We start from the raw sequence: 20,072 nt of genomic DNA, 5'->3' as shown, positions 1-20,072 counted from the left end.
TTCATTCTATAATCTAGTCGAGGTTTGTAACGACTTCTGGATTCCCCGTACATGGGTATGGGTTTTGGCATACCTGTTTGTCGATACTTGTGTATGATGAGTCCTATGGTGGACGATTCCTTGTTTTCTCCGTACTTGTACCGGATGTGAGGATAACCCCGAATCAATGGTGGATTCGGTTTTGATGCATGTACCCTGTAGATCTGAGTGGACCCATAGGATAGGAGGACTCACTGAGATTTAGTAATCTCACCCCAATCAACTTACATTTTTCAGGTGCAGCTTAGTAGCTTTTGGCAGATAGCAGGTTCAGATTGATGGCTTGAATTGGTGTGGGCTCGAAGACCTAGTCAGATCTCTCTTTCCGCTGTGCAGATCCATTGAAGACAAATGTTTTACAATTCTTATTAGAATTTCATGTTGTATTGTATTATGGATCTTTCTATATCTAAAGCTTTTGTATGTATTCAGTATCAATTTAACGTTTCATGCATAATATACTAGTCAGTTATGTATGGGGTGTTACAGAATTGATTATTTAAAGGAATCTATAGTGTTTGTTGACATTTGTGCAACTAGCAAAGAAATAGTTAAGAAAATTTCACCAGTAAGATCACTATATACAAATCTTCATTGATAACACAATGAGATAAAAATAGTTGACAGACATTAGATAACCCAATCGTATCTACTGAAATAATCATCTAGATCATCCGCAAGTCTATTCAAAATATGATTTTGTAGAGATAATTATTCTTTTTCCATAAGATGACTTCTTTCTTAAGTGTTTCATCTGAATCCTCATATTTCTTACTGTTAGTTTGTTCGGTTGATTCAGAAGGAGCAACACAGTGTCCTCGGTCAGAACGTTGGTAACTTTTTTCAACGTTAAGATGAACTTCATCTTTTGTTGCCAATGTTTGAAGTGACTTCCCTCAAACTTGAACAATTTGTCAGAAACAACAGTCGTAGAAGTACCAATAATTTCTTCGATAGTCACGGCAGTTTGAAACGTCTTAAATTGTTGTTTTACGATTTTGAAAAATTACCATAGAAAAAATTATCATGTCGATTCGCTGATTAGGTCACTCTCTTTAAGATGTTTTGCAATACTACTCAAAATTGAGTAAAGCAGTCACTCAATCATGACGTCTCCAGGATAAAACAACATAGTCTATATTTTACTATTATGGTATCAATATCAGTCTTTCTAGAAATACACTCTCTGATGGTACAAAGACCATTCAAATATGGTATAAATATCACTCGTAGTATTTAATATAATGATCACTCGTAATAATTTCTCTAATGAGGAGAAATTCAAATAACTCTCCAAAAAGAATTCGATAATGGTCATTTGACCGCTCAAAATAATTTCTCAAACAAAGACAAATGTAAGTAATTCTCTAAAGAGAATCTAAAAAAAATTTCCAACTAAAAATTTAAATATCCCTCGAAGTATTTGGTATCACTATCATTAATACTTGGACAAGAGATGATGTCGAATATTCAAGAATTTCATGCTAACCTAGGCATGCAAGAAGTTGCGGACCTATTGAACATTGTGTACAACTTGGTACAATAGAAAAACTCCCAAGCCCTGACGGGCATGATACTCAAAATTGAAAGAAAACTTGCAATTCCCTCCTCCGAGAACCAACACTACATGCGAGGTGGTTTCTCCTGGCGATCATTGAGTCATAACACAGTCGGCTCTAGTAGACGCAACCTTACCATATGAGACAACTCCGAGATCACCGAGCCGTAATTGAAGCAGAAGACATCAGACTTCCCCATCTAACTCTGGAGGGAGATGTGAAAGTCACACTCCATCAGAGGTTCACCGACCTCGTAGCTCGCTAGCACTCCACTCACAGAGAATGGAAAGGTATGTCTTAGATGTTCCGACCTCAGAGCGAAAGAAGAACCCACTCTTTGTACGCATTCTTGACAACATGTTCTCAAGGTCCCATGAGAAATAGTTCAATGGTACAGGGGATTTAGACAAACACGTCGAACATACAACATGTTAGATTATTACTACGTCCATGGAGTTATGAAGTGTAAGCTCTTTGTGTTGACCTCTAAGGGAGTTGTCATGACCTAGTTTAAAACTCTCTCAGACTAGAGCATAGATTCATGTAAGGAACTGTGTGATTCATTCACCGCTCAAAAGCGGCAACCCACCATTATGATTGTACTCCGTAGGATGATCCAAAAAATAAAGAGACCTACATCGATCGGAAAAATTATAGTAATTTCTTAATATGTAGTTTAGTTTCAGTAAAGCAAATACTACCAAGTAGGGCTAAACAAATTTGAACCGCCTGATTCAAACCGTTGACCGATTTTCTTTTTTGTACAAATGGATCGGATCGGATCGGGTGGATTCAATTACTTAATTTGGGTTGTATAAGGTTGTTTCGGTCGGGCTCAATTGATTATTTTGGACCCATCGAAAACCGAACCCAACCAAATTCAACTAATATTTTTTTTATTACTATAGAGCTGACCAATTATGAAAATGTTGTTCATAATATTGTCAGATTATTATCATTTTTATAATTTAATGTTGGCATTGTGTACTTAGAAGAATACAAGACGTGCACTATGAAATTTTGAGTATTATTTAGTTTGTGGTTTAAAATATGATAATAAAAAAATTAATGTCAAATGATATTAAAAATGTTATGAAATAGTAAAAAAATAGTTCTTTAGACTATCTGATAATTTTTTAAATAAAAAATATATATTTGTGAATTTTATTAAAAAAAATGGACTATCGGGTTTAGGCAACAAATATTAAATCGATCAAATCTATCTGATTTATCTGCTAAATCAATTTAATCGAATCTATGAGAAATCAAAAGTTTATCGGTCAAAATTGAAAATTTAAAAAAAAACTGCAGTTTGTGTCGAATTTAAATTTTAGATCTGCTATCGACCTAAACAGACGGATTGTCCATGTTAAAAATGCATGTTAAAGAATTTAACATGTTCTAGACTGGGCCTATGGCTGACCCACCTTCGAACACAACCCAATCCATGTCTATGTCGAGGACGGTCCAAAGTGTTAGCCCAATCCATTGGGACCAGTGGGGAACACGTTCCTCACGAGCTCCTCACCCGGGAATATGTCACCAACCGTACCCGCACACCTCGCGTGACTAGAGGAATTGTTTTGCCCTTCGTAACGGGCAAACTCAACCCTTGTCCGTGGAGTGCGGAGAGGTTGACCCAGGACGATGAGCACGAGTTGTTCATCCCTACTTTTACGTGAGAATCCTGGCAGTCATCCGTAGTGGGCCTGAACACTCAGTCCATAAGGGAGACCGTTAGCTAAGCGCTTTGGCTCACTATAAAACTCATTTGTAGGATGGTCAGGTATTATATTCTTTATTCTTTCTTATTTACCTCTTCATTTGAACTGACTTAAAAATTGAAGTGTTTGCAGGTAGAATCTCTTTTTATGTTGGTTGTTAAGAATCACGGATCTGTCCACTCACCTACTGTTAGATCAAAACATAAAAATATAATTTCAGAAGTTATTATGATTCATTCAAAAAGCTTAAAAATCAACACAATATTTTTATTAGTGAGTAATGATCAGAAGAATGTTTCCAATTTTCATGATAAGTTTAATCTGAGAGAGGGGGAGGAAGGGAATCTTGCTTGCTTGTTTTTCTTGTGATTTCTTTCTTCTTTTTATGACAAATTTCTCTCGTGATTTCTGGAAAAGCCAAATGCTATAAACAAAAATGTTTGTGCATATGATATGACCCATCATTACACAATTCACATGTACAGTTAGGACACTCTTGTAATTATTGCTTCCACACACACACGCACAAATTAAATATCAACAATTTAATGATTATGGATAAAATTATTAAACTTCTACATCATATACAGTAGATATTTATTGACTATACACATATGCATAGTTTAATAATCAATCATCCAAGAAATATGTAATAGAAAAAATATTTTACAGAATAAAAAAATGACATTGAATAATGTAAAAATTAGTCTCTAATTTTAATTGTGGTTAGGGAATCAATTGTCCCCACATTGTATACCCTACATAATCCCTAAACTGATACTCAACTTGTTTTCATCCCCAAATCACTCAACATCTTTGTAAGGTACGTGCTATGACAGATCCTTTTCTGTCTTTTAAATTTTCCTCTTTGTTTGCTTTCTTCATATTAAAGTTCTCTAACAATTATTTTATCACACAGTTAAAAAGTCACATAATAATTACTCAATCATTATTAATGTAGGTTGATCTAATTGGTAAGGATTTTCCTCATGTTTCATCCTGAACTCTATTTTTAAAATAGAGTATACATTTCTTATTTTAACTTAAGAATCATTTGTTTGAGTTGTTTTAAATTATTTTTAATAGTTTAATTATAGTTGAGTATAAAGTTTTTTTTTTTTAATAAGCAATTTTGTATCTAGCGTGTTTCGAACCTGAGACCTTGAGAGGAGCACACTCTCAGGACCCAAGCGTTTCACCGCTAGATCACACACACGCACACAGTTGAGTATAAAGTATTTTTAAATATAATTTTTATTTATAAAATGAAATAAATATTTCAATTAATATTTAATTATTATTTTATTATATAATTTCTAGTCAATATTTAAACATTGTCTCACTATTGTTGTTGACAATAAATTTTATTGATAATTAATCTAAAATTTTAGAGCATAGGTTCAAGTTCTGACTTAACACTCAAGTAACTTATAAATATTATAATTAAGAAATGTAAAATAACAACAAAATCAAATATAAAGTAATAAAAAGTTAAATAAAAGGTGTTTGAAATGTGGTTTTAGTCAATTTTGAAGAAAAAATCTATCTGATCTCAGAAAAATTACACCCAATATAATTTGATTTTAGATGACTAATTTAAACATGTATTTGAACAAATAAACATATGAAATAGTAAAAAAAATTAAATAAAAAACTAGTATTACAAAAATAAGAATTTATATATGAACAATATTTTTTAAAAAATTGATTTCTATTTTATTTGGTTTTAAAAAATTAATCTAAAATTCAATATGGGAAATATGACGTCTAATAATATTTAATTTTGTATGATTTTTAATTTATTTTTAATAAATTTATGATTTTAATTTAAATATTTGTACACTAAATATTAGTGATAAAATAATGTAAAAAAAATACTCAGAGAAGGTTCTCTTAAATAAATTGCCTAAAATAGTTTTTTATTAAAAAAAATTCAAAATATAATGACTATTAGAGAAGGTTCTCTTAAATAAATAATTTATTAACGGTTTTGTAGGGTTCGAAATTCATAACTGATATACTAAACTAATGGTTTGATTTAGTTCGACTCCGAACACATCAAAATGGTTCGGTTCAGTTTCTCTATATCTTTATATAGTTTGGTTGTGAACCATAGCATGAACAATCTTTATTATTAGTGTGAATGAGAGCAAGGTTCATGTATTTAACAAGTACATTGACTTTCATTATAAGAAATAACTCCATCAAATAGGTGATTTTGAGATCTTATCTTACTACCATGCATATATGACACAAAATGTTGAAGCTTTTTTGTGGTTTCTACTTTATAGTTTCTACCACTTTCCACTTATATATATGACTTCGACATTTGTTTATTTAACATGCTTAGTCCTTCTCAATATTTGATTCTTATGCCAAGTTAGATGAACCATCATCATGAATGCTTACAAAATTCATAGCAACTTCTGTCACTTGCACCTAAAAAGAAAACAACAAAATTGAAAAAGAATTTAATACTTTCGGCAAATCCATCTTATTCCTTTTTTATAAAATTAAACTAAAACAAATGTATTACTCCAATCTCAAATATAAACAAAAATTGATGTATCAGATCTAAATTTGAACTAAATACATCAACTTTTCAAATTTTTGTTCTTTAGCAGGAACTCGTTTATCATTCGAGTCCAAGTAATTGGTTTAAAAATTTTATTATTATTATGCAATTATGGCATAAAAATTTTATTATTATTATGCAATTATGGCATAGAAATTTATGAGTTCATATATTTCTGTGAAAAATGATTAATATAAGGAAAATAGATAGGATGGGACTATAAACCACACTACCCTCACTACTAAAAATAAGACATTTGATTAAAAGATTTTACATCAGATTTCAAAATATATGATGTGAAAAATATTTGTCAAAGGATTTTACATCAGACCTTTATTTCCACTGATGTGAAAAATAACACGGTGGTAGTTTGGTAAATAAAATGAAATTTTGTTATAAAGAATTTTACATCGGCCATTTATTTGCCCCGATGTAAAAGGTCCATTGGTAAAAAAAATTACAAGGTGGCAGTTTGGTAAATAAGATGACTTTTTGTTATAAACGATTTTACATCGGCCCTGTATTTTCACTGATGTGAAACGTGAACCCTAATTTGTCTTACAAAACAAAAATCATTTTGTTATTTTCTCCCTCCGCATGATTTTTGTTATCTTTCTCCCTGCGCCGCTGACCGTGTTGCTCCCACTATTCAATCTCCTGAGTCATGTTGAAACAAGAAAACCCTAAAAGTGATTAGATCCCTCCGCCTCCCAACTCACTCTCTCTTCTTCATTTCCCCTGTTCATCTTTCTTGTTCAACTGTACTCCCTTTGTTCCTTCAGCATGTTTGTCAATTCTTGATGACCCTCTTCAATCCTCAAAAACAACACTTTATTTGTCTCTTCAACACCAAATCCTCTTCCCAAATCACTACCTCATAATCCTCAATAAAAAAAATCCAACCCATGAACTTGAGTTGAATCGGTCCTTGATGTTCATGTTCAGTCGATTAAATCTATGGACTATTACGACGAATCTCGATCTGTAGCGAGATGCCCATTTCATGAAACGAACGACTCGACTTCCGGCGGGGTTAAAGTTGTCACCTTGTGGCGGTTTGGTGAAGTGGGTCGTCGGAATTTAGGTGTTTTAAAGAAACAAACGCCGCAGTCTTGGGATAGGGTTGCGTATGAAGCGATGTTGGACGGTGATACTGTTGTTGTTTTTGTGAAAGGGTTGAATCTTCGACCACACAAGATCTCGGATCCGACGAGTTTTTGTTGTCATTTTGGGTTACGAAGATTCCACAAAGATGGTGTTGGAGCTTCCTTTTTGCTTAGTACAAGAGTGGTTTCGGTGGCTCAAGAAATCGTGAGGTGTGTTTTGCCGCAGAGTGTTAGAAACAAACCTGAGAAAGCTCGTGGAGTTCGGGTCACTGTGAGTAATCTGAGTGGGAATTTGAGGCGGCAAGTTCGTACCCTTTTGTCGTCAGTAGCTAGAATTGGTAATGGAAGTGTTCGTAAGGAGAGTAGTGAGAAGCATGAGCTTTGTGTTTGTAGTAATATGGTTTGGAATCAAGCTTGTGCGTTGAGGGAATGGTACTTCTTCTTTTGATCTTTTGCAATTCTGCTTTCTCCTCTTCTTCCTTCCTCTGTATGCTTCTCAGCTTTGAAATTATACTACTGTTGGTTGTTGTTGCTTATGTGTTTTTCTTTTTGAATTTTTGCGTGTGGATTGAACTTGTTTCTATTTGGTTCTTGTTGAAATTGCAGGTTCGTTATGCTACAGATGGAAATTGATGCTGATGATGTTGATGCTGTCGAATTGGTCGATTTCTGCAGAGCTCGGTTCGTTAAACGTTGATGCGTGGGGATAATTACTTCCTAATAAACACATGAAACGAGTTTTTTGCTATATGATGTTGTTCTAAGTTTCTTAGACTTTGTTTTTTGTGGGGTTGGATGCAGTTAACTATGGCTATTGCAAAGGGAGTGGCAGTTGTAACTCGCTTTGGCATTGAGGTGACTATACTATAGTGTATTATTTTACTACTATAGTTTCATTTCTGAATAAAAATCATGTCTGGAATGTTTTAATTTTCATCATGATTTCCTTAACAGCATAGATTCAAATGAGATCAATATTCATAATTAGCTAGTGCTAGTTAAATATGGATTAAAGGAATGAGCAAGATCCATATGAGTATAATGTCCTTGAAAAATTAGTGTGAAAAGCACCTTATGTTGTTGATGATGAGTGGAACTTTATCTAGCATGCTATATGCTATGCTATATGTGTTATTGTATGATCAACGATTATTTTCCACAGGTATGTCTTTCTCCACCATCAACAAATATTACTTGAGAGTGTAAAGATAAAATGTAACTGTGACTTAAGGCTATAATAAACCTATACATTTGTTTTATATGTTGTTAATAGTGGGATCCACACATAGTATGAGGTATTTATTAACTATCATTACAAATTCTAATGCTAAAAAGAATTTGATCCTTGTTTAATAATTTTTATGCATTTGAAGATATAAAACGAAAATATGTATATAAATTGTAAAATTGATCATTTATTTTGTTTTGTTTATTAATTTTCAGGAGATAACATCATATCAGTGTACCTCCAGGATTTAGATATCATCCAACAGAAGAACTTGCAGGGTATTACCTCAACAGTAAAATCAACTCACTTAAAATTGATCTAGATTGGAAATAAGTTTGTATATTGATGTAGTGATGATGGTATGTTAATTTTTTGACTTTTGTGTTGTCTGTTGATGTTAATTTGTGTTATTATTTATTGTCAGCAAATATGATTTTGGTGTTGTCTACTGAAGCTACAACTCATCTTCTTGTGGATTTCATGTTGGTATTTCAAGTGTGGGAAATGACTTATAAATGGTTGGATATTTTATATGTTTTCACTTGTTTTGTTGTCGTAGTAGTCCACCGTGTGTAAACTTCCTTGTAATTTTGTACACTTGTGTGTATCCTAGATTAGTACTTTTCTATATCAATTGTTCATTTTGAAGAATATATATGTGCATCCTAGCTATTTGGTGTAATGAAATTACTCTTCACTGGTTAGAAGAATATGAACATAGCGATTTGTGTGATGTTGAAAAAATACGAAAAATAGCGATCTAAATGTGGTCTGTGTGATGTTGGAGAAAAAAATTACAGGAAATCCGCCTCGATTCCGCTAAAAAATAGCCTGATTTTTTAAGAAAGATAGCAAACAAATTACATCGGACAAGCCTTGCAACCGATGTAAAAACTATCTATTACATCGGGCAAAGTGGAAAACCGATGTAAAAACAATCTATTACATCGGGCGGACAGGAAAACCGATGTAAAATATGGCGTATATATTTTTTTATAAAATAATTGCATTATTTTTCACATCAGACATTTGAATTCAACCGAAGTGGTATGTTAATTTTTTACATCGGTCCTTGGCCCGATGTAAAATGTCTCTGACTTATTACATCGCCTGGCTTTATATCGGGCCCAGACCCGATGTAAAAAGTATTTTTCGCCCGATGTAAAAAGTACTTTCTGCACTAGTGCCTACAAGTTTGCTGAATAGTACATTTTTATGTGTCAATGTTTATGCACCATAAGAATGTTCCATCATATAATAGTAGTTTTTTTTTCCTTTTGTATTGTCCCAATTGGTATCTCCATACAAATAACAGCACATGCAGAGGACCCATTAGATACTTAAAATGCCATTTCAGTCATTTTCATACATGATTTTTTATTTTATTTCTGCATTACATATATATTGTACACTGCATAATCTTGTATCAAGTTTGGTCAATTATTTGTTACAGAACTTGTTATAATTCCGTTTTAAATATAAAAGATAAATAATACGATGATTGAGGATAAAGGAACGGTCTACGTCTTCGTTGGTAAAACTTTAAATGAAGATACTACAATATCAATATATCCATGATACAGAGAAAAACTAGTGCTGGTTTTATGTTTAGATGAGATAGAAGAACAGTAACAGTAGCCGAACACCGATCTAGTCATGTCGAACAATGCATTAAATTTTCTTATCTTGTTTCTAAGTATCTCTTTGTTTCCATTCGTTTCTTCTCTTAACCAAGAAGGTCTCTCTTTACTTTCATGGCTTTCGACTTTCAATTCATCGAATCCGGATACTAGTACTGCTATTTTCTCGTCATGGGATCCAGCACACAGAAATCCTTGCAGATGGGATTATATAAAGTGTTCTGCAGAAGAGTTCGTTGAAGAGATCGTGATAACGTCTATCGATCTTCGTAGCGAGTTTCCTACACAGTTTCTTTCTTTTAACCACCTTAGAACTCTTGTTATCTCGAATGGAAATCTCACGGGTGAGATTCCGAGTTCTGTTGGAAACTTGTCGTCGTCACTGGTTACTCTTGATCTTAGTTTCAATAGTTTAACAGGAAAAATACCAGAAGAAATAGGAAAGTTATATGAACTGAGATGGTTATCTTTGAATTTGAATTCGTTACGAGGTGGAATTCCAACCACGATTGGTAACTGTTCGAAGCTTCAGCACTTGGAACTGTTTGACAACCAGCTTTCTGGTATGATTCCTGGAGAGATAGGACAGTTGAAGGCTCTTGAGTCGCTGCGAGCCGGTGGAAACCAAGGTATTTTCGGAGAAATTCCAATGCAGATATCAGATTGTAAGGCTTTAGTTTTTCTCGGACTTGCGGTTACTGGAATTTCCGGTGAGATTCCTGCAAGTATAGGAGAACTTCAAAATCTCAAGACACTGTCAGTCTACACAGCTCATCTCACAGGTCAAATTCCACCAGAGATTCAAAACTGTTCAGCTTTGGAAGATTTGTTTCTGTATGAAAATCAGCTTTCTGGAAAAATTCCTTACGAATTCGGTTCCATGCAAAGCCTTAAGAGGGTACTGCTGTGGAAGAACAATTTAACTGGAACGGTTCCGGAAAGCCTCGGAAACTGTACAAACCTGAAGGTGATTGATTTCTCTTTGAATTCTCTGATTGGTAAGTTACCTTTGAGTCTAAGTAATCTTCTCTCATTGGAGGAATTTCTTTTGTCTGATAATAACATTTACGGCGAAATACCTTCATATGTTGGCAATTTTTCCATGCTAAAGCAACTTGAGCTCGATAATAACCGATTCTCTGGCGAGATTCCGTCTGTTATGGGGAACTTGAAGGAACTCACTCTTTTCTATGCATGGCAGAATCAGCTTAATGGAAATATACCAACAGAATTATCTAACTGTGAGAAACTCGAAGCAGTTGATCTTTCGCACAATTTCCTCACCGGTCCAATTCCGAATTCTCTCTTTCATCTGCAGAATTTAACCCAGTTGTTGCTGATATCAAACAGTCTTTCAGGTCAAATTCCACCCGATATTGGAAAATGCACAAGCTTGATCAGGTTAAGACTTGGATCAAACAATTTCACCGGTCAAATTCCGCGAGAAATAGGCCTTTTGAAAAGTTTAACCTTTCTGGAGCTGTCAGATAATCAACTGAGTGAAGATATTCCTTATGAGATAGGTAACTGTGCTCATTTAGAAATGCTTGACTTGCATAAAAATGAGCTTCAAGGAACCATTCCTTCATCATTAAAATTCTTAGTCGATCTCAACGTCTTGGATCTTTCTTCAAACCGAATCACCGGAAGCATTCCCAAGAGCTTAGGCAAGCTTACGTCGTTAAATAAGTTGATTCTAAGCGGAAACCTTATCGCCGGTTCGATCCCTCAGTCACTAGGACTTTGTAAGGATTTGCAGTTGCTTGACTTAAGTAACAATAAGATCATAGGTTCTATTCCAAATGAGATTGGTTACTTGCAAGGATTGGATATACTCTTGAACTTGAGTTGGAATTCTCTTACAGGTTCAATCCCAAATGAGTTGGAGTCGTCAAGTTTAAGGAGAGCGGTTGACGTGAAGTAGTGATACCCGGACTACCAAGGTGTGGATCGAGACAACTAGAACTCACAAGATTTTGATTGGACGAAGTGAAATTTTCTCTAAGTCTTGGTAACGGTAAACAGTATTGAGTAGGAGCCTTGTAAGTGAGATTCTCCGAAGGTGTTGAGCTGGGAATTAGTAGGATTCAGTACCGATGATGCTGCCGGTGTTAGGTGTGACTGGTGAGCTGATAGGATAGAATGACCTTTGGAAAGGCGGACAGATGAGTCAGACCTTTCTGATTGCGCTGGTACGGACAATGATTGGATAGGCGGAGTATTAGATCCTGATACAACTTGAAGTACCCTAAGCAAGAGTTGTTTCCTAGTGAAAGGTTGATGGAAGGTGCGGATTTGGTAACTTACGATTGGGTGAATCTTGGATACCTGATTGATGGTATAGGGCATGCATTTCCATTCTTATCATTTTGTGCTTAAGTTCTAGAACTACGCTAGATGGAAGACAAAATGATGTAGAAGTGTGAAACGCAGTAGCCTAAGTTCCTTGCTAGTTATGATTCATCTGACTTCGAGTGAAGCCATAGAACTACGCTTGGCATTGGCCGTTCAGGTGAGTAAGAACTAGCATCTATCCGAAGTATCCAGGGGATGATCATAGTTGTGTTGATTGTTTAGAACTATACTATTCCTACTGGATTATCCTTATAATCTTTTATGCATGCGTGAGACAAGTGAGTGCGCGCATAGCATAACAATCCAAGATGGGATCTTAACCCTTCGTGTCTGGCTTATTGCCCTCTGAGTAAGTAAACCTTGGTGTGTAACACCCTCAGGTTTTAGCATCCTGAGGAGTGTGATTCGAAGGATGAGAAACGAAGAACCTATTGGAGGCCTGTTCAGACATTTGTCGGTTGCGACAATAGGATACGTGCGGGGATCATTATACGCCACTGAGGTGGTTTACCTGGATACATGGCCTCGGAGTTGGACCACCATGTTGGTACTACCAGACGGGTATAATGCCACAGTATTGCTATCGTGCACAAGATGCGTGAGTCATCCTTTTTCCGACATGTGTGGGACAAAGGTGGTATGAAGCTCAAGGTAAAATTCTGATTTGGCACTCGTGAGACGCAGATCCAGACTCTCACAAGGTATGCGGAATAAGGATCCATACGTCGCGCTCAATAGTAGAGGAATAACTAGACAGGCGATGGTGTGATGGATCAAGATTCAATGCTATGCTTATAGAGACTCTGAGTGAACGTGATCGCATGAGTTAGTATCAGATTGTACCTTGGGGACGTTCTTGTTTCGTGAAGTGTTAAGTTGGCAATTTTGTATGAGTGTCTAGAGTAGGACTCATGTGCGGTCATGATATCCTGGTCAACATGGTGAGTGGCTATCATGTATTGGCGACCAGTGATGGAATATGCGAATTGTATCTTGGACTAGTTCGATGTGTGATGTATCTAGTAGAGTGTTGTAGATACTCGGGTTAAAGAAATGTCAATCTTGGTAAACTATAGACATTTTGGTTTGAGAACTGCTAAGGAGTCTATAAGAGAGGTGTTCGAAGTGCAAAGTGCAATTTCTTGCATTGTGGCTACACTCTGACCGTTGAAAGCACTGCAATGAAGGATGCAGCCTCCGAGGAAGTCAGTTCAGTGTCTGATTTAGAGGTGGAACATACATTAAATGACTGTGTGAATGGAGTTTGGCTATGGGAGGATTGTTGTATCAGTAAGTCGCACGAGTTATCAGAGGTGATACCACACTAAGAGAATGAAGGTGTATGGTTGGGTATAAGTTGTGTAAAACTGCTAGAGTCATCATGAGCTGCAGTACATCGTGAAGGATTCGATACACCCGGTTGAGCAACAAAGATTGGTTGGAATGAAAAACATAGCAGTTGTACGTTGTGGAAATCAGTGACAGGGACGAACCTCTAAGTCAGTGAGTGTTTGGGTTTCAATGTCCTGAGAATGAAACGTGTACCTAAATTATGGTAGATGAACTATATGGAATGGCAGAGTAAGTAGAAGCTTGGTTCTGGGGAATACGCAACTTCGAGGAGTTGTAGTCGGCGATGGATGTATATGGATTCCTGGCACATGTTGTATTTGGACAGCTATAGATAAGGAATTATTGTGTATTAATGGAAACTAACTGAACTATGGATATAGCGTAACTCAGAGGATTTCAAGGTGTGTGAATTGTTGGAATCAGAGTAGCGCAACGGATCGAGGAAGAACCAAATAGGTCTGAGGTAGGAATGAACGGACTAATTGTAGGATCTTCTCTTGGGATGGAAGTATCTTCCCAAGAGGAACTCGTCGGAGCAGCATTTCGTTTTGTCAGTCTCTCTCGGGGATCCACCATAACCACGAGAGATACCGACAGTGGGCCAGATTGGGAAGAGACCTTGTGGATGACATGTGATCCGATGTTCGTAGATCATCAGTTGAACTTGTAAGCATCAAGGGTTGGACATAGTATCGTGATCGCCAGAATGCTGGAGGCTAGTGGAGACATTCAGCTGGCACAAGTTCTTTGTGGTTAAGCCTTGTGCACTATGATCGTGCAGGAACACTCGGGCAATGGTTACAGGTCATCTATTGAATTTCACCTCTCATCAGTAGAATCTTGTGTGAGGTTGTCGAATGTCAAGGCTATAGTTGCAAGATGCTACGCTATCATGGATTGTGGTGATGACTGATACGTCTAGCACTGAGGCGAGAGTTAAGTAAGGAGATTCAGTTGTATAAGTAAGGGGTAAACTTGAGACAACCATCCTAACATTTTGGAAACCAGAAGTTAGGACCAAGATATTTGGCTAACGCCTAACGTCATTGTATGTACTTTGGTAGAGAATAATTTGAAGCGTCGTCATAGAACGGAATATTGTGACAAGAATGCTTGGATGGGAAGTAATTTAAGGAGCCTGAGTGAATCAATAAGTGTGTTAGACAAGGGTGAACACAATAGAGTTTGAACAGCAGATATCCAATATGAGTGGATTACTAGGGTTTCTGAAGTTCTGAGGATTCAGTGCAGAGCAGTGGAGGTCAAGGACCCTGGAAGGATATTTCCCAAGGTATGTCAAGGCGAAGTATCTGAATAGATGTGTTGCTTGACGGTTAAGGTTTCTAATCATGTATAGTGGGACGCAAGTATTTTGGCAGATTATGTTTATTCGTATGGAATGACCATCAGACAGAGTAGTGAAATTATCTAAACAGGAGTGTGAGTAACATTCTTTCCCTTGGTTGGATAGATATGAGGGGTTGGTTTTCGTGGTGAACAGAAGGAATTCGAGGACGAATTCTAATTAAGGGGAGAGAATGTAATATCCCGATCTTTTGACACCGATAATTATCATTTAAATGAGTAAATGGTAATTAGAGAGAGATCATTGGTCTTATTCTCTATTAATCTAAAGAATGGTTATTAGAAGAATTAGTGGAGTGGTTAGAAACAAAGAGGATTGGTTAGAATGGAACTAAATGGCATTGTTGTAAATAAGGTTAAGTTGGAGGGCATAATAGACTTATCTAATGCTTGCATGTGGACATAAAGGATGTTAGATTTAATTGCATGAACTTAGGGGGTTGTTTGGCTTGCACATCAGAATTTGGAAACAAGAAAGGAAGAAGAACTCATGAAGCAAGTTCCATTTTCGCAACTATTTGTACAGCTCCACTAAATCAGGTATATCTCTCTGCTCGTAAATCCGATTGAGCTGATTCTGGTCCCGTTGGAAAGCTAACGAATTTCTCTTCGATTTGCACCTATGGTTCGCATTCAGAGCTTCTGTTTTGGAGGAGAAAATTGAGCTTGAAGTTGTGTCAGTCATGCTGAAAGTATGAAGAGAGTAGATACGGGTTTGATGAAGATGAAGTGAAACTTTGGCTATGGTGGGAGTTCAATGGCAGCAAGAACATGATCTTAACCTCCATTAAATCCAAGGTGAGTCCCAGGGCCGGCCCTAGGGGTAGGCCACCAAGGCTACCGCCTAGGGCCTCACATTTTTATGTTATATTTATATAGCTTTCATTGATTGGATTTTTTTTATAAAAAAAAAAACATTGTTAAATATATTAATTAAACAATATTTAATGTAAATAATAATAATAATTTATAATATTTAGAGTATATAACCATTTACAATATGTATTGTTTGAGTTGTTAATGTTAAAATCACACATATAAGTCATGAATTTTTTAGTTTTTTAATATAATAAGAGACTTTATATCTACAATTTTTAAAATAATTTCGGTATTACTTTTTAATTATGAATTTTTTAAATAATAAGAAGAGTATTTAGATGAAATGATTTTATTATCAATTAAAATAAAATTGATTATAATAATTTAATAATTTGAATCTTAAAACATCTAAATTATTTTAATTTTAAAAAATTAATTTTATTAATTAAAAAAAAATTAATTATAAATTTCGCCTTAGGCCTCGAAATGTATTGGGCCGGCCCTGGTGAGTCCTTAGATAGTGGCTTAGGGAATTTGCATGTTAGGGTCATAATTGGGGTTAGGGATTTTGTGAGAATAATCCATGAACTTGTGATGATAAAATATGTTATGTGATAATTGCTGGTTGTGTGTGATACCTATTGTCAATACATGTCGTAATTGTTGCATGCAGGTGAGTTCTAGGGGTTAGAATACCCCCATAGCGGAACTGGTGCGTTCTGCATTTTTCTGATTCTGCTATGGTCCGCTAAGCGGGCTAAGTCCGCTTAGCGGATGATGAACATTTTTCCAGAAAATCGCGAGTCCGCTAAGCGGACGTGAGGCTGCTAAGCGGAAGATGCTGTTTGTGGAAAAATAAAATATCGCGAACCCGCTAAGCGGACAGGAGCCGCTAAGCAGAAGATGCTGATTGCAGAATTCTGTTTCTTACCCCTTGAGTGCAGTTCTGGTTTTCATTCGTAACCGGACTCCTCCCTTATTGTTTATGCGTACCTGTTGGTAGTATGTGACGCTGTTAAGTATTTAATTTCAATACTTCCATTTGATTATTTGGAAATTGTGAATTATGCATGATTCGAATGTGATATTGTAACTACCATTATTTGATCCTTAATGCTTGATGAATGCAATGTGATGGAACATGAAAATGTGGTGATATCCAAATGTTTTGGTTAAACATTCGGATTGAATTGTCTTATGACCTTACGCTTGTTGTGTGTGCGTATGCTTGAATCGAAGTGACCGGGGGCTAGATTGGGATATACCTCTTACTATGAAGTCAAGGTATTTTCCCGGACCATGGAGTCCGTAGAATAGTTCGATGATGTGATCAAAGGTTGCGCACCTGAGCTACCATTGCAGTGTGCTCGTGAGATTCCGTACGGGGTTTTACTCACTTGGCGTTAACACACTTGCGTGCTCGGTATGGTGAGATTATGTGGCCACGTAGGCCAATACTTTTTCGGTAACTCACCTCTAGTGAAGTCATGTAGACTACTACTAGGCTTTCGCCCGGTGGGCTCATGCGTCAAGATGGCGGTTCGGTACTTGGTGTTAACACACGTGCGTAAAGGTGGTTACCGGGACAATGACGCCATTTCGGGTAATTTCATCTCGCGGCCAGATAGGCTTGTGCGAACCCGCTTAACTACTCTTGCAGTGTGCTTGTACGAGTCTCTTGACAATAGGCATGGGTGAACCTATCGAGGGTGCGTTCATTCTATAATCTAGTCGAGGTTTGTAACGACTTCTGGATTCCCCGTACATGGGTATGGGTTTTGGCATACCTGTTTGTCGATACTTGTGTATGATGAGTCCTATGGTGGACGATTCCTTGTTTTCTCCGTACTTGTACCGGATGTGAGGATAACCCCGAATCAATGGTGGATTCGGTTTTGATGCATGTACCCTGTAGATCTGAGTGGACCCATAGGATAGGAGGACTCACTGAGATTTAGTAATCTCACCCCAATCAACTTACATTTTTCAGGTGCAGCTTAGTAGCTTTTGGCAGATAGCAGGTTCAGATTGATGGCTTGAATTGGTGTGGGCTCGAAGACCTAGTCAGATCTCTCTTTCCGCTGTGCAGATCCATTGAAGACAAATGTTTTACAATTCTTATTAGAATTTCATGTTGTATTGTATTATGGATCTTTCTATATCTAAAGCTTTTGTATGTATTCAGTATCAATTTAACGTTTCATGCATAATATACTAGTCAGTTATGTATGGGGTGTTACAGAATTGATTATTTAAAGGAATCTATAGTGTTTGTTGACATTTGTGCAACTAGCAAAGAAATAGTTAAGAAAATTCCACCAGTAAGATCACTATATACAAATCTTCATTGATAACACAATGAGATAAAAATAGTTGACAGACATTAGATAACCCAATCGTATCTACTGAAATAATCATCTAGATCATCCGCAAGTCTATTCAAAATATGATTTTGTAGAGATAATTATTCTTTTTCCATAAGATGACTTCTTTCTTAAGTGTTTCATCTGAATCCTCATATTTCTTACTGTTAGTTTGTTCGGTTGATTCAGAAGGAGCAACACAGTGTCCTCGGTCAGAACGTTGGTAACTTTTTTCAACGTTAAGATGAACTTCATCTTTTGTTGCCAATGTTTGAAGTGACTTCCCTCAAACTTGAACAATTTGTCAGAAACAACAGTCGTAGAAGTACCAATAATTTCTTCGATAGTCACGGCAGTTTGAAACGTCTTAAATTGTTGTTTTACGATTTTGAAAAATTACCATAGAAAAAATTATCATGTCGATTCGCTGATTAGGTCACTCTCTTTAAGATGTTTTGCAATACTACTCAAAATTGAGTAAAGCAGTCACTCAATCATGACGTCTCCAGGATAAAACAACATAGTCTATATTTTACTATTATGGTATCAATATCAGTCTTTCTAGAAATACACTCTCTGATGGTACAAAGACCATTCAAATATGGTATAAATATCACTCGTAGTATTTAATATAATGATCACTCGTAATAATTTCTCTAATGAGGAGAAATTCAAATAACTCTCCAAAAAGAATTCGATAATGGTCATTTGACCGCTCAAAATAATTTCTCAAACAAAGACAAATGTAAGTAATTCTCTAAAGAGAATCTAAAAAAAATTTCCAACTAAAAATTTAAATATCCCTCGAAGTATTTGGTATCACTATCATTAATACTTGGACAAGAGATGATGTCGAATATTCAAGAATTTCATGCTAACCTAGGCATGCAAGAAGTTGCGGACCTATTGAACATTGTGTACAACTTGGTACAATAGAAAAACTCCCAAGCCCTGACGGGCATGATACTCAAAATTGAAAGAAAACTTGCAATTCCCTCCTCCGAGAACCAACACTACATGCGAGGTGGTTTCTCCTGGCGATCATTGAGTCATAACACAGTCGGCTCTAGTAGACGCAACCTTACCATATGAGACAACTCCGAGATCACCGAGCCGTAATTGAAGCAGAAGACATCAGACTTCCCCATCTAACTCTGGAGGGAGATGTGAAAGTCACACTCCATCAGAGGTTCACCGACCTCGTAGCTCGCTAGCACTCCACTCACAGAGAATGGAAAGGTATGTCTTAGATGTTCCGACCTCAGAGCGAAAGAAGAACCCACTCTTTGTACGCATTCTTGACAACATGTTCTCAAGGTCCCATGAGAAATAGTTCAATGGTACAGGGGATTTAGACAAACACGTCGAACATACAACATGTTAGATTATTACTACGTCCATGGAGTTATGAAGTGTAAGCTCTTTGTGTTGACCTCTAAGGGAGTTGTCATGACCTAGTTTAAAACTCTCTCAGACTAGAGCATAGATTCATGTAAGGAACTGTGTGATTCATTCACCGCTCAAAAGCGGCAACCCACCATTATGATTGTACTCCGTAGGATGATCCAAAAAATAAAGAGACATACATCGATCGGAAAAATTATAGTAATTTCTTAATATGTAGTTTAGTTTCAGTAAAGCAAATACTACCAAGTAGGGCTAAACAAATTTGAACCGCCTGATTCAAACCGTTGACCGATTTTCTTTTTTGTACAAATGGATCGGATCGGATCGGGTGGATTCAATTACTTAATTTGGGTTGTATAAGGTTGTTTCGGTCGGGCTCAATTGATTATTTTGGACCCATCGAAAACCGAACCCAACCAAATTCAACTAATATTTTTTTTATTACTATAGAGCTGACCAATTATGAAAATGTTGTTCATAATATTGTCAGATTATTATCATTTTTATAATTTAATGTTGGCATTGTGTACTTAGAAGAA

At 36.2% G+C, this 20,072-nt stretch overlaps 2 protein-coding genes across 12 annotated transcripts; both read left to right on the top strand.

Annotated features, from left to right (window-relative positions):
* The first annotated feature begins 6,478 nt into the window (after nt 1–6,478).
* On the top strand, nt 6,479–9,253 carry LOC131622537 (glycosyltransferase family 92 protein RCOM_0530710-like). Of its 11 annotated transcripts, XR_009289925.1 has the most exons (5): nt 6,479–7,435; nt 7,610–7,684; nt 7,805–7,858; nt 8,447–8,509; nt 8,656–9,250. XR_009289925.1 is itself a non-coding variant. In XM_058893577.1 (3 exons), exons 1-2 carry the CDS (start codon nt 6,855–6,857, stop codon nt 7,698–7,700), a joined length of 672 nt encoding a protein of 223 aa, XP_058749560.1. In that variant the 5' UTR covers nt 6,479–6,854; the 3' UTR covers nt 7,701–7,703; nt 7,805–8,413. The 11 variants fall into 11 exon arrangements, 3 of the variants coding, with proteins under 3 accessions (XP_058749560.1, XP_058749561.1, XP_058749559.1); XR_009289922.1 differs by having other exon boundaries at nt 7,610–7,703; nt 8,447–9,253; XR_009289924.1 differs by having other exon boundaries at nt 8,447–9,252.
* A 418-nt stretch (nt 9,254–9,671) lies between these two features.
* Nucleotides 9,672–16,351, top strand: LOC131622566 (LRR receptor-like serine/threonine-protein kinase RGI2). The gene is made up of 2 exons (XM_058893603.1): nt 9,672–15,484; nt 15,582–16,351. Exon 1 carries the CDS (start codon nt 9,888–9,890, stop codon nt 11,793–11,795), a length of 1,908 nt encoding a protein of 635 aa, XP_058749586.1. The 5' UTR covers nt 9,672–9,887; the 3' UTR covers nt 11,796–15,484; nt 15,582–16,351.
* The last annotated feature ends 3,721 nt before the right edge of the window (nt 16,352–20,072 follow it).

The sequence above is a fragment of the Vicia villosa genome, unplaced genomic scaffold (assembly GCF_029867415.1).
Source record: "Vicia villosa cultivar HV-30 ecotype Madison, WI unplaced genomic scaffold, Vvil1.0 ctg.000032F_1_1_3, whole genome shotgun sequence".
Taxonomy (NCBI): Eukaryota; Viridiplantae; Streptophyta; class Magnoliopsida; order Fabales; family Fabaceae; genus Vicia; species Vicia villosa.
The sequence above is the reverse complement of the archived record's forward strand: the minus strand, read 5'-3'. Positions and strand labels throughout refer to the sequence as shown.